This window comes from Armigeres subalbatus, chromosome 2 (assembly GCF_024139115.2).
Source record: "Armigeres subalbatus isolate Guangzhou_Male chromosome 2, GZ_Asu_2, whole genome shotgun sequence".
Classification (NCBI taxonomy): Eukaryota; Metazoa; Arthropoda; class Insecta; order Diptera; family Culicidae; genus Armigeres; species Armigeres subalbatus.
Window position 1 is genome coordinate 450,466,315 of NC_085140.1, and position 14,623 is coordinate 450,480,937.

A 14,623-nucleotide genomic window follows, 5' to 3' on the forward strand; every position below is an offset into this window, starting at 1 on the left:
TTGATTGTATAATCACCTTAAAGTAACAATCAAGTGGTGGAATTGAATCTTCTTCCTATTGGCATTACATCCCCACACTGGGACAGAGCCGCCTCGCAGCTTAGTGTTCATTAAGCACTTCCACAGTTATTAACTGCGAGGTTTCTAAGCCAAGTTACCATTTTTGCATTCGTATATCATGAGGCTAACACGATGATACTTTTATGCCCAGGGAAGTCGAGACAATTTCCAATCCGAAAATTGCCTAGACCGGCACCGGAAATCGAACCCAGCCACCCTCAGCATGGTCTTGCTTTGTAGCCGCGCGTCTTACCTCACGGCTAAGGAGGGCCCCAGGTGGAATTGAATGGGATAGTACGAACTCGTCTCATGACATGTGAAGACATTCTACTAAAAACTCAAAATAATTTTCTTATCAGGTGTAAAATGAGATTTTTCAAGTGAAGTGAATTAGACATAATAAAGACAAAAAAGTCTCACTGAATGTTATCTATACAAAGTGAAAAGAAATTGCATTTAAAAGTCGAACCTTTCGATTGATATTGCTGTTTGGTTCACAATGTCGAGTTGATTATCTCTGAAGAATAAAAACGCATCTATTGCTTGTATTGGAACCTGGGACCAATATGCCTAGCTTGTATAAAGGCGTAACCACTAAAATCATCATCTAACCAAATAAATTGATACTGCCTCTGGGTTCGTTGATCTGAACTATCATTAATTTAATTGTGTAAGAGCCTTCCCATAACCGGTAACCCACTTCTCTATATTCTATTATTCGACTTCAAAACACCTGAGCCAATTCGTCGTCTAACTGGCCATTAGGGTCATCCTGGAGATTAGCACTCTTTCCAATAATGTATGTCATTTGCCATTTCGTTCAGCGAGCATTCCCGGTGCTAAATTAGCTTAATTCAGACATTGACGATAATGATGGCTTTCTGCCCCGCTTCAATTTGGTTTCGTTTCCCAATCTCAACAATATCCCCTAGCTATGGAAACATCATCGCCGGTGGAGGGGCTCGCTGAACATGTGTTGCCAAAATATTTTCAAACACTGAACAGAGTTCGGCCACCGTCAACGCGTTGCTCGCACTCGCGTAAGCCATCTTAAATGCTAATTCATGCCAATGATTCGCCACTTTTTTCTTCCCATCTTACGCCAGTTCTAAATAATTCCCTCAAAGAGACGAAGAGTGAGAAGCTGTATAATTTTTATGACCGACCCTCACCAGCAGAGAAGACGATGGTGATCATGGCGAGAGATCATCAGATCGCAACAATCCATTTGCGCATAGTTAGTGGGGGGTGTCCGAACTCCGGACCGCGGTGCGGGACAAAACTCGCCTCAGCTAATTAGTCAAGGGGAGAAACTTTGCGCGAAATCGACGCGGCCCTGTGAGATCATTCCAACCAAGTAGTGCCAATTCCAAAAATAAATCAATCATTCGGCGGTGCGCACCCTCCAGAGACGGGGACCTACGTGCAATTCGGTCCCATCGATGCCCGGCGGGCTACGTGCCGATCAATTTTCTGCATACGAGTGTTTACATTCTGTATATTGCGTGTTGCACACTTTCGTTAGTTCGATTCGCGCAGTTAGAAGTGTTCACTGTTTGTTAACCGGCTTATCTTATCTGGTGTGGCAGCACCACAACGACAAAATATCACCGACGTTAGCAGAAGTGACTAAGTTTGCTTAGGGCCAAACAAAAAGCTCTTTTAGTGTTTTTCCATCTTTGCATCACATCCACATATGTAGACGGGCGAAGCGGATGCCCGGGAAGTATTACAGAGTGCGCCCCAGACGAGTAGTGTCACTTGTGTGCAAAATTCGTGAGAAAAGAAACTACCGAGAGGAAGACTGATGTGAGTAAGGAAGTGCACTGTGGGTTGTGATTTGAAGTTGTGGATTTAATAAAACGATTGGTTAAATTAAATTATCTCAAGCACTTGCACTGCGAACTTCTGAGCATTTATCATGTGGCAAGCAAGATGTGATCAAAAATATTTGAAATACGAGGAAAACTAGGCCTGAGTATTGGATTCTAATTCAATCATCTGCAGCATGGCACTGTTTTGTTGCTCTGGGCCTTATCGCATGAGCTATATACGCAAGGCAAACTAATATGCGAAAAGAACAATTGACTATCAACTTGAACTTACATTCAAGGTTGAACCCAGCCGGACAAAGTTAATTGCCTACATTATGGATAATCATAATCTTTTCAATAACATAATTTGTTATAGTATAAAGAGGGGCCATCCTTAGCCGTGTGGTAAGACGCATGGCTATAAAGCAAGACCATGCTGAGGGTGGGTTCGATTCCCGGTACCGGTCTAGATAATTTTCGGATTGAAAATTGTCTCGACTTCCCTGGGCATAAAAGTATCATCGTGTTAGCCTCATGATATACGATTGCAAAAATGGTAACTTAGCTTAGAAACCTCGCTGTTGATAACTGTGGAAGCTACGAGGCGGCTCTGTCCCAGTGTGGGGATGTAATGCCAATAAGAAGAAGAAGATAAGATATTTTCACCCCTTTTTATGTAACACATTGAGTTATATTTTTGTTAAAACTAGAAGAGATTTTGTTACAATTTTTGTTATTTTAACTACTAATGATACATGTTTTATAACATCCGCAGTAATAAAAAAAAACTGCTGTGACAGAATAATAAGTTCTAATATAAATCTATCTACTGGTCGGGTTAATCAGATGCGATCCACCAAAAATGAGTGTTTTGCAACATCTGTTGTTCAACAGATTCAACTGAATCGTTTCAAAATATCATATAGAGTCACCTCTCTACATCTTGATATAACGTATTTTATTAGACGTTTCGCAGTGGCCCGATTTTTACTTTTAATGTTTTGTATTGGTATGATAAAGAAAAGTTCGTAGGGTGCTCATCACTTCATTCACTTGTCCAGTCTAGCTCATATTTTTGTCCATTTGCAATCCTAGGAAGGTGACCGAGTCAGAGGGTGCTAATTGTTCACCACAAAACACTTTTGGGTTACCTGGGATGATCTTATTAGAGAATATTATCGCTTGAGTTTTTTGGGTTCAACAGTTGCGAGATCCTCGTTTATAGCTGTAGCAAGCTGTTCTGATACTTGCACTCTAGTTGTGATGGGAGGCTGTTAATGCATAAACTAAGTAGTAGGGCATTCCAATACGACCCTTGGGGAGTGCCATCTGGAACTGATCGTTCAGATGATGTTCAGTTACCTATTTGAACGGCTTACTTGCGTTGGCTCAGAAACGAAGCAATAGGCTCGCTTGCTTCTTCAGAAAAATTGAATTCGTCAAGTAGTTTGATAAGCAGCTTTTGATGCTTTACACCAGCGGTTCTCAACCTGGGGTACATGTACCCCTGGGGGTACCTTCGCTAGACACAGGGGGTACCTCGGAAAAAAATGCGTAATGCCAGACTTATTACAATTCCAATCAAGACATATTGATAATGTTAGGATAATTTTGTATTTCTATCATTCCAAACTTATAAACTGTCTTGTACATAATACGTATAGTGATCAGTAAATCAAAGCCAATTGAATCCTGACCTCCACAACCAAGGGATACGGAACGAGAGATCGAAAAAATGGACAAATTTGAAAGAAAAATCTTCTATGCAATCTACTTGATCGATGCTTCTTAACTAAAATCTAGAATTCGAATGTTCGGAAGCCTTCGTTTGAGAGGCACGAAGGCTTATTTTCGAAAAGCTCAGTTGTTTCGAAGGCCGCCTTTCAATAGGTTTGGAAGTCTTATCTCAAGAGGCTTGGACGACATCTTTCAAGAGACTTGGAGGCCTCCTTTCAAGAGATTCGGAAGGTTCTTTTCAAAAGGCTCAGAATGCTCCTTCAAAGAGGCCCGGAAGAATAAACTTTTCATAAGGCCCGGAAGCCAAATTTCAGAAGGACAAAGCCTCCAAAGCCTCGGAAGCCTCCTTTCAAAAGGCTCGGAAGCCTCTTCCAAGAGGCTCGGAAGCCTCTTCCAAGAGGCTCGGAAGCCTCCTTTCAAGAGGCTCGGAAGCCTCCTTTCAAGAGGCTTGGAAGCCTCCTTTCAAGAGGCTCGGAAGCCTTCTTTCAAGAGGCTCGAAAGCCTCCTTTCAAGAGGCTCAGAAGCCTCCTTTCATGAGGCTCAGAGCCTCCTTTCAAGAGGCTCAGGCCTCCTTTCAAGAGGCTCAGAAGCCTCCTTTCAAGAGGCCTGGAAGCCTCCTTTCAAGAGGCCTCAAGCCTCCTCTCAAGAGGCTCAGAGCCTCCTTTCAAGAGGCTCAGAAGCCTCCTTTCAAGAGGCTCAAGCCTCCTTTCAAGAGGCCTGGAAGCCCTTTTCAAGAGGCTCAGGAAGCCTCCTTTCAAGATGCTCAGAGCCTCCTTTCAAGAGGCTCCGGAAGCCTCCTTTCAAGAGGCCTGGAAGCCTCCTTTCAAGAGGCTCAGAAGACTCCTTTCAAGAGGCTCAGAAGCCTCCTTTCAAGAGGCTCAGGAAGCCTCCTTTCAAGAGGCTCAAGCCTCCTCTCAAGAGGCTCAGAGCCTCCTTTCAAGAGGCTCAGCCTCCTTTCAAGAGGCTCAGAAGCCCTTTTCAAGAGGCTCAGGAAGCCTCCTTTCAAGATGCCTGGAAGCCTCCTTTTAAGAGACTCGGATGGCTCCTTTCAAGAGGCTCGGAAGCCTCCTTTCAAGAGGTTTGGAAGTCTCGTTTTAAGTGGCCTGAACGCCTTCTGTAAAGAGTTTTGGAAGCCGCCTTCCAAGAAGCTCAAAAGGCTACCTTTTAGAGACTCGGAAGCCTCCTTTCAAGAATCTTGGAAGCCTCCTTTCAAGAATCTTGGAAGCATCATTTCAAGAGGCTCGAAAGCCTCTTTTCAAGAGGTTTGGAAGCCTCCTTTCAAAAAGTTCGGAATCCTCCTTTCAAGGGGCCCGGAAGCCTCGTTTTAAGTGCCCTGGACTGCTCCTTTCAAGAGGCTTGGGAGCTTTCTTTCAAGAGGTCGAGACCTTTTTGCAAATAGCTCGAAAGGCTCTATTCAAGAGGCTCGGGAGGTTCTTTTAAAAGTTTTGGAAACATCCTTTCAAGAGACTCGGACGCCTCTGTTCAAGGGGGTTCCTCAGTTAATACAAAAGTTCGAAGGGGTACCTCTCATGAAAAAGGTTGATAACCGCTGTTTACACAATTGAACGCAAGTGAAAAATCAACCAAAACCATTACGGTACACCGGTTCTGATCGAAGTTAGTGTAAACGTCATGTGTGTCTTTGGAAAGTGCGATGGTAGTGCTGTAACCTTTGCGGTAACCTGACTGATGTTTTGCAAGTAAGGTTATGTTTGGATTATTCAGGTGTTCCGATATCTGGTGTAGCAGAGTTTTCTCTAGACTCTTCGCAATGACGGGAAATACACTTATTGGTCGGAAATCCTTTGGTCCATTTGGATCAATCGATTTAGGTATTGGTGTTACAAGAGCACGTTTCCAAACAAAAGGAAAAGCTTTGACTTCAATAATATAGTTTAGCAGGTGCTCTAGTACAGGGAGGATCTGCGGGTTTAGTATTTTCAAAAAGGCTATAGAAATGTTGTCTGTCCCTGTGGCATTAGTTTGAATTTCTGACATTTTTCTAGAATTTTGCGCTTGGTTGGTATGACGAAAACTAAACCGTTGTTGGTGTAACAAATGGCGCTGGACAGGTTGATATCTCGCAGATGAGTTTCCGGTATCAGCGACAGCATCCAATTGAGTATGTTCTTCCACGAAAAACTGGTTCAGGGATTCAGGATCCGCTCCTACATAGGCGATGTCCTTCTTTGCGTTATTGTGTATTCTCTCAAGGCGAAGGTTACTCCATAGTTGCTTTGCTGGATGATTGTTGCCAAAATATTTCTCAGGGTATCGTTTCTTTGCTGTGGAAATTAATAAGACAACACGATTTCGCTTGGCAATGTAGTCAATCCATTCGCTATTGCCTCTTCTTCTATTGGAATAGGGTAATCCAGGGGGTATTTTTGTCTTTTACAGTTATTTCGATCTCTGGTGCATGGATGTCCATGAGGTCGTTAAGTACCCTAGTTATTAGTTCCGTCTTTTGATTGATTTTGTCCTAACCATAGAAGTTTTCTAGGTTCAGTCCCATAAAATCAGTCTGCAGTTGTAATTGGTCAACTTCTTATTCTTATACGTTCCGAAGGTGCTTTCATTACTCGTACATCCGAGATAAGAAACACGATTTCGTGATCTGCCAGACTGTTGTTATTGTCCAAAAATGGCCTAGTAGCCTAGAAATTTTAATATATCGACATAACGAGAAAGAATTCGAACAGAATATGACCAGAACACATCGAGATAGAGAGATATTGAGATAGGAAGGTTATCATCTCGATAATTGAAAGCCCGAATGTATGCAGATTGAAGGGTAAACCATCGACATAGGGAGAGATATCGAGAAATAGAACATCGAGATTTAGTTCAGTCAGTGTCGATCAACAGATCTACCCAATCTGGTGTGTGAAACTCGGGGCCGGGATTGGCCAGAACCAATCTTTCGGAAATGTCTCATAGTGCAGCATACAATGTTTATCTTGGATGATGCGAAGGAATCGTGTCTGTCATTCTTAGTGTGATCTAGAACAAGTAGAATACAGATTAAGCCAACATCGAACTCAGGTACCTTCAGCATAGTTTGTTGGTCTGAGTTACGATAGTGATCTCAAATCAACCTTTAAAATCCGATTTCCCATCATTAAACACGGCCCACTGTGCGTGTCGCTGCGAATTAGTGGAACCGTCGACACACAGCTATCGCAATCTTGATAACGCACCGTCTCTTTACCGAGCGCGCGAGATATCTCTCTGCCTGCCATCCCAGTATGCACTCCCCAACACCATCAGAGCAAAGACAGCCCGCCGAGCGAACCGCCGGAGGAGCCGAGTTTCTGCAGTTTGGCGGCCATGGCGTATGATGGGTAGCGCGACTGGCGACCGCTCCCCACGTCTTCAGTTTCGTTTCGCGGTTGACACACACAAGGCAGTCGCGCGCGCTCGCGGCAGTAATTGCCAACGTAAACCAGCTGTTGGCGTGTCGTTTTTTGTTTCGATTCGGTCGTTGTGTTTTTTTTTCACCAATAATTGTTATTTATTAGATATAACGCGAGCTCACGTCATCTAGGTACTGACTGAGAGCTCTGACACTGGCTTGTTATATCTATGCCGAGTGTACCATTGGCCACCGTCACGCGAGTTGCACAGTATCGAATTTACTGATTGCAACAAAATCTTCTAACTTTGAAACTAGAGGAAAACCATAAAATACGGTAAATTATTCTCATGATCTACTAATGCTAAATAAATGAATGATCAAATTCATTCTATTTTTTATATTGATAATTAGGTTCTTCCAAGCCATTCAATTATTCCTAATCAATGCTTATATATTTAATCTCTAGCTTTTAGTCATAAAATGAAATCTTATCTTAGCTTTGCCAAATATTTTCGATACTATCCAGTTTTGTTTCTCTGTAGTTCATTGTTTTCTGATTTATATCTCGTTATTTTTCCCGTTTTCGGTTTTCCATTTATTCATCCCATCCATCATTTCTGTGTGCGGTCAATCACCGAAATCAATCGATCATCAACAACAGCAGCACCAGCAGAAGCAGCAATATGCAACGAGTCCGACGATCCAAAGGTTAGTGCTGCATGCCGAAACGTTGGTACGGGACGAAATTCTTGCAAAAACACCCAAAACCGTTGTGAAAAATCCGCAATATCTGCATCACTATCATCACCACCATCACGGTAGTGCCAGTGGGAGCAGTTCCAATAGCCATCATCACCAGCAGCTTTATCACAATCTGCAGTCCCCGCAGCTGCAGCAGCAGCACCACCACCACCATCACCATTCGTCAACGACGTCGTTGTCATTGCGCCACCATCAGGGCACAGTTGGCATCAGCAGCGTTGGAGGCGGAACAGTCAACAGCGGCAGCGGTCGGAAGGCGGAGAAAGTGATGAGCAATCTCAAGATCAACCGGATCGAGGTGAGTGCATGCCAGTTGGTTTTACATGCCTTTATAACATATATCCATGCCTGTTCGCTGTTGTTGTTGTTCCTTGTTGCGCGCCGATGGCTATTGTCTCGCGCTTGATTAGATTGCATGCTGTTGCAAATTGACTCGTGGACACGAAGTGTTTCGCAACAATGTTACACTTTATTTTCAAAAACAAGTTGTCAAAGACAGTTTTGATCATTTGTTCGGCATTATTCGTTTTATTTAGGTTTCTGTAAAATTTATTGAGTAATTTTTCAACCTACGATTTATCTTTATCTTCAGTTTACAAATTTCTATGGATGATCCGTATATATGCATAAAAATACTTGCTTGGTACATACATAACATAACAACTATCTAACTATTTAAGAATATCAAATTTCTAGTACTGCTTGGGTGATATCGACTCATATGTTAATCAAATTTACCTGCTCAGTTATCAAAAAAGCTTTGAGCAACATATAGCATATTATTAGGATAGGATGGGGCAAGATGGGTTGCCTAGAGTGCACCCCCAAAGTCTGAAAACAAAAATATTTTAAATTAACTTTTCAACATGGATCTATAAAAATAGCTTATAATCTGTAAGCCAAGGGTATGCAATAACGAAAATTCGACTTTTTAGTTGACTTTGAGTCATTAAAGTAAAAATATATTTTTCTGTCAATCAAAAAAAAATCTGGTTTTGATTCACAATACATTAAATTTATTTCTAATGATTTTATTGAATAAAAAAGAAGTTTTTAGCTTTTGTTTAAAAAATGGCATTTTGACATTTTGACAATGTTTGAAATTTCTGATGAAAATAAGACCATCCCATGCTCCATCCATTGATTCCCTGTGAAATTACAGTCAATCAATCAATCATGCTCGTGCTCACGATTTCAAAAAAATATCACGGATCAATTTTATTCAGACAATACATACTACTTAAAGTCCATGAGATTCCCACGATGTCCTGAAAAAATATGGTCAGTCATTTATGAAGTATAGTAACACCTACATTGAATATTGAAACGTCACCCGATAAATGTTCAGCGTTTTCTGAGGACTTCCAGATTCATGACGCTGTACCATCAAACCTTAGGAATATCGGTCAAACATAATTCTGCGTACATTTTTCAGAAATGAGCGATTTTTAAGCAATTTTCATAATGTATCTAAAAACCTCGGGGAAATCTCGAAAGGTTGGCCGCATCCATAATGAATGCATTTGCGGATCATTACCGAAAAAGGCATTTCAAGGCATTTTAGATCGCATGTTCTGAACTCCAGGACGTTTTATGAGACCCGGATATTCTTTTTCTTCTTCTTATTGGCATTACATCCCCACACTGGGACAGAGCCGCCTCGCAGCTTAGTGTTCATTAAGCACTTCCACAGTTATTAACTGCGAGGTTTCTAAGCCAAGTTACCATTTTTGCATTCGTATATCATGAGGCTAGCACGATGATACTTTTATGCCCAGGGAAGTCGAGACAATTTCCAATCCGAAAATTGCCTAGACCGGCACCGGGAATCGAACCCAGCCACCCTCAGCATGGTCTTGCTTTGTAGCCGCGCGTCTTACCGCACGGCTAAGGAGAGACCCGGATGTAGTTTACGTTTATTCAAAGCTTGATTGTTTTAAAGAGTAAAGAAACATCGATTAATTACGTTAATGTAGTGTCATAAATAATATCTGAAAATTTGATAGTAATGACAAAAACGAATAAAAAGTCCTTAAAATCAGTTTTCCGAAAAAATTAGTCAATTTAAAAAAAATCACGTGGATTTAAAAAATGATTTCAGCATCTTACCGGAAACTTTACTGTTTCCGGTTAAAACTACGAAGAACTCCGCCGCTGATGATTGTTATACCTACACAGTAGTTACTCGCTTAGTTACTTACACCGTGATCAATAAGTTCGGATACACTTTCAAAGTGCAATATAATGACGCAGATGTAACTTCCAACTGTCTTCTTGAGGATTAGGGTTAGTTAGTAGTAGGAGTAAACAAGAAGAAGCAAGAAATGAGAATGGAGAATGAACAAAGAAGAAGGAAGAAGAACTGGAGACAGAAAGAGGAAAGAAGAAGGGAGTATGAGAAAGTAGAAAGCTGGAAACAGAAAGAAGGTAAAATGAAGAAAAAGGAAAGAAAAAGGAAGAAGGGAAAAGGAAAGAAGAAAGATGTAAGAATGAAAGAGGAAAAGGAAGATGGAAGAAGGAAAAGGAAGGAAACTAATAACTGATACCTAAGAAATGAGACAAAACAGAAAAGAGAAATAAGAAGGAAGAAGGGAGAAGAAATATAGAAAAACGAATATAGAAAGAAGAAGAAAGAAATTAAAAAAAGGAAGAAGAAGCAAATAGGTAGCAAAAAGAAGTAGCAAGAGGAACGAAGGAATAAAGAAAAACTCAAAGGTGCAGCCCAATCGGGTTGTACGCAAAGGTGTCGTAGGACTACGTAGCTATACGAAATGGAGGGTATTTTTCATCATAATTTGTGTCAATTTATTAGCATTGTGCAAACTGCTCGGAGGTCAACCGAATCAAGAAACTGAAAGTAGCTCCCAGTTGGATGAACCAGCCGTGGAAAAGGAACGACTCATCGGCCGCATCGCCACTGAAGCCATTCGTCTATCTTTCAGTGGATATCATCAGAATCCTAGAAGACATTATGCTCAAAAATGTCCGGACGAAAGGAAAAATAAGCAGAATCGGAGGTGGCGCGAAACCAAACACAAATATGATAAGAAAATTATTTTGAGCTTTTTAGTGGAATGTTTTCACCTGTCGACTTGAAGTCGAGTCAAGTACGAGACACTGAAGACGGCCTTACTTTTGAGGTCGAAATACGTATCTGTCAAGATACAATTAAGTGGTGGAATTCAATGGGATTGTATAAACTCGTCTTATGACAGGCAAACACAAATATATTAATTTGCAACGTTCGACTTCCGCCCGCGATGGAAGCGTACATGCATAGTTTTCTATAGCGCTGGTGGCAAAGTGAGCAGGACTTCAAAAATAAATTACAAACAGTCCTTTTCAGGACATAAACTATTTATCCAAGAAGAGTTTTTGACCGCTAGGAAAATTGTTTACCCAGACTTCAATCCCAGGTCCGTTCCATTCTCCTACTTTGTATCTTTCTCTTTATTTCTCATGTTCTAGCAATCGCTAGAACTGGAAATGGACTTCCATACCGTTTCCATTATTATTCCTATACCTTCAACTTGAGTATTCTATCAGTAATCTGATAGAATTGGAAATGAACTATAGAGCTCGTTTCCTACATCCAATTAGAAATTCCATCAGTTACCTTCTCCTATCTATCACATTGGCAGCTCGTTAACCAAGACGGACCTCTGCCTCTCCAACCTAACCCAGAAATTCCAACAAATTCCGCATGAACTCGTGGCAAGTGCAGAGGTATATTCGGCTTGCAGTGGGCGAGTGATTGCATCATCATTTACTCCCCCTTCCCTATATTGACTTGCATTCTGACGTGGCAGGCGCCAGTATGACCTAACAAATGAGATCACCAGTACTTGTACATTGAAGATGTGTGCTAGTCCCAAGCAAACATCTGTTGGTTCCCTGTGCAAGAACAGCTGATCTGGTCATAATGGAGTAGCAACTACGAGCAGTCAATCAAGCTCAAGCTCAAGCTCAAGCTAGGAAAATTGTTTACCCAGACAAACAGACTGTTCGGCTGTTTAAACGACAATGACGATTTTGGAAAGATTTGTTGTTTTTAATAATACGCCATTGGAAAAACTAAGGCAGCTAAACGACATGTTTCACTAAGGTGGCGTTTTCATCGATTTCGCTGTCGTCGAAGGAAAGTGAAATTTTCTGGCCAGATTCTTTGGTTTTGTTTCGTTAGTCATTAGAAATGATTTCGATTTTTTTTCCGGGCTACCATCGTTTGGCGACGACAGAAAGTTGCCCTTTGGTAGCACAACCACAAGCGCGCGTCGGAAGGAGATGATGCAATGAGTTTGTTCAAATGGATGGCGTCAGTAGCAGTCAAATGGAATTTCCTCACAAGATTTTGATTATGTTTTGTTGTAGTTGAGGATTGAAAAGCTCCATTATTTGAAAAATATCGGTTCTTTACAGTACCATTATTTTACACAAGGGTAGCTTAATCCGGGATGCAAGAATGTTCATCAAAGTCCAAAATTAATAGTTTAGCATTAACAGAAAGTTACTCTTCGATAGCAGAATCATAAGCGCGTGTCGGTGAATGACAACGCAACAAATTTGTTCGAATTAATGGAATCGCTTACAGCAACCGAAACGCCAAACGCCAATGCCACCGAAACAGTCCATTTTGCAATCAACCCTTTCTGTTCAGAAAATGCTGATCCTGAGAAGGACCAATTTTGTGCACCTTTCCAAAAACTAACTGCAACCCAATGCTTGTCGAAACGTTAGGGTTAGAATTCCACTTCGTGCTGTTATTGTTCGACGACCACTCGATGAGTTTTCGCTAAGACGCCACCATTTGGAATAAATTTTCAGCATCGCCACTGCATCGCACGGGATCGAAACAGACGTCATTTTTGTAATCAACTCTTTCTTCACATAAAATGCTGACTTCCACCACCAATTCGATGATTTTCCTTTGAAAATGCTACCAGAGCGCCTTCGTGCTGCTGTGTTCGCTCCGCTGCGTCGGCTCTGCGTAAAATCTTATTTAACCGCTCTCTGCGAAATCCCGATCAAAATGGCTCGCGCGCGCTGGAAAGCAGCTTTCTTGTATTCAATAAATTAAGCCCGTTAGCTCCGCCCCTTTGTGGTCTGTTATAGGTGTAAATATAATGTGCACTCATAACGATTAATGAAGGGGCGGGGCTAATGAAATTACTTCATTAGATATAAGAAAGCTGGTTATCGACGCGCGCGAGCCATTTTGATCGGGATTCCGCAGACAACGGACCGTTCGGAGGATGACAAATTCTAAGAATCCTATGAAATTTTCTCGCAAGATTCTGAATTTTGTTATGAGATGTTGTTTATCTAAGATGCGTATTGTTGCGAGGAATGACAACAGAAATTTGACTCAAGACGAAGTTTCTCCATACTACAAAACATTATCTTTCGGCATCTGTCTGTCCGAGCGACGTTCACCGATGGGTGGTTGCTGTAGAAAGTTTCCACTGAGGTGGCGTCTTCATTGATTTTATACAAAAGCCACCATTTTATACAAAAGAAGGTTGATCCGACTATCCGAAATACACTTTCTTCAAACTGAAAAACTCAATCGTAAACAGCGAATTTGATAGCGCGTCGGAGGGAGATGATGCAGTAAATTTGAATGGATGCGATCACTAACAGCAACCAAGCTACCACGCCAAACCCGATGCCACGGAAACAGTCCATTTTCGCAATTAACTCTTTCTTTTCATAAAATGTTGGTCCTGAGAAGAACCAATTTTCTTTTCCCAATTCCCATTCCAATAACTAACTGCATCCAATCGCTTGTCGACACCTTGCGTTGCAACTGTCCGACCGCCACTTGATGATTTTTCGCTAAGCCTCCAAAGGTTGACATAATTTTTCAGCATTGCCACACTGCCACCCACTCCTTCGTGCTGCTGTGTCCGCTCCGCTGCATCGAATGTCGAACTGCTCTCTGTGGAATCCCGATCAAAATGGCTCGCGCGCGCCGAACAGCAGCTTTCTTGTATTTAATAAATTGCACTCCGTAAGCCCCGCCCCTTTGTGAGCCGATATGGGTGTAAATATAATGTGCACTTATAACGATTATTGAAGGGGCGGGGCTAATGGAATTACTTCATTAGATATGAGAAATGTGCTTTTCGGCACGCGCGAACTATTTCGATCGGGATACCGCAGACAACGTTCGGAGAATGACAAATTCTAAGAATCCTATGAAATTTTCTCGATTCTGAATTTGGTTATGAGATGTTGTTTATCTAAGATGCGTATTGTTGCGAGGAATGACAACAGAAATTTGACTCAAAACAAGTTTCTTCATATTACAAAACATTATCTTTCGGCATCTGTCTGTCCGAGCGACGTTCACTCATGGGTGGTTGCTGTAGAAAGTTTCCACTGAGGTGGCGTCTTCATTTATTTTATGCAAAATAATGTTGATCCGACCATCCGAAATAAACTTTCTTCAAAGTGTAAAACTCAATCGTAAATAGCGAATTTGATAGCGCGTCGGAGGGAGATGATGTAGTGAATTTTAATGGATGGAATCACTAACAGCAACCAAACTACCACGCCAAACCCGATGCCACCGAAACAGTCCATTTTCGCAATTAACTCTTTCTTTTCATAAAATGTTGGTTCTGAGAAGAACCAATTTTCTTTTCCCAAACCAACTGACACCACAATTTGTAATAAATTTTCAGCATCGGCATTGGCGGTGCGGGATCACCACAGTGCTATTTTTATGGTAAATTTTTTCTTCATATGAAATTCTGGTTCGTTGATTTTTAATGATCTGCAGTAACACATCGAGCACCACCACCAATGCGATTGATTTCCTTTGAAAATGTTATTAGCGCCTCCGTGATGCTGTGCCCGCTCCGCTACGATCGCTTTGATGCGTCTGCTC

The 14,623-nt window shown here is 41.6% G+C and overlaps 1 protein-coding gene across 5 annotated transcripts in view; it reads left to right on the plus strand.

Moving 5' to 3' along the window:
- LOC134213731 (klarsicht protein) overlaps positions 1-14,623 on the plus strand; it is a 780,975-nt gene that overhangs the window by 708,303 nt on the left and 58,049 nt on the right. For 4 of the 5 annotated variants that reach the window (XM_062693046.1, XM_062693047.1, XM_062693049.1 and 1 more), the window contains one exon: positions 7,631-8,029. In XM_062693046.1, coding sequence (XP_062549030.1) covers positions 7,631-8,029 — 399 coding nt within the window. The remainder of the gene's footprint in view (positions 1-7,630; positions 8,030-14,623) is intronic. The other variant, XM_062693048.1, reaches the window with a different exon arrangement.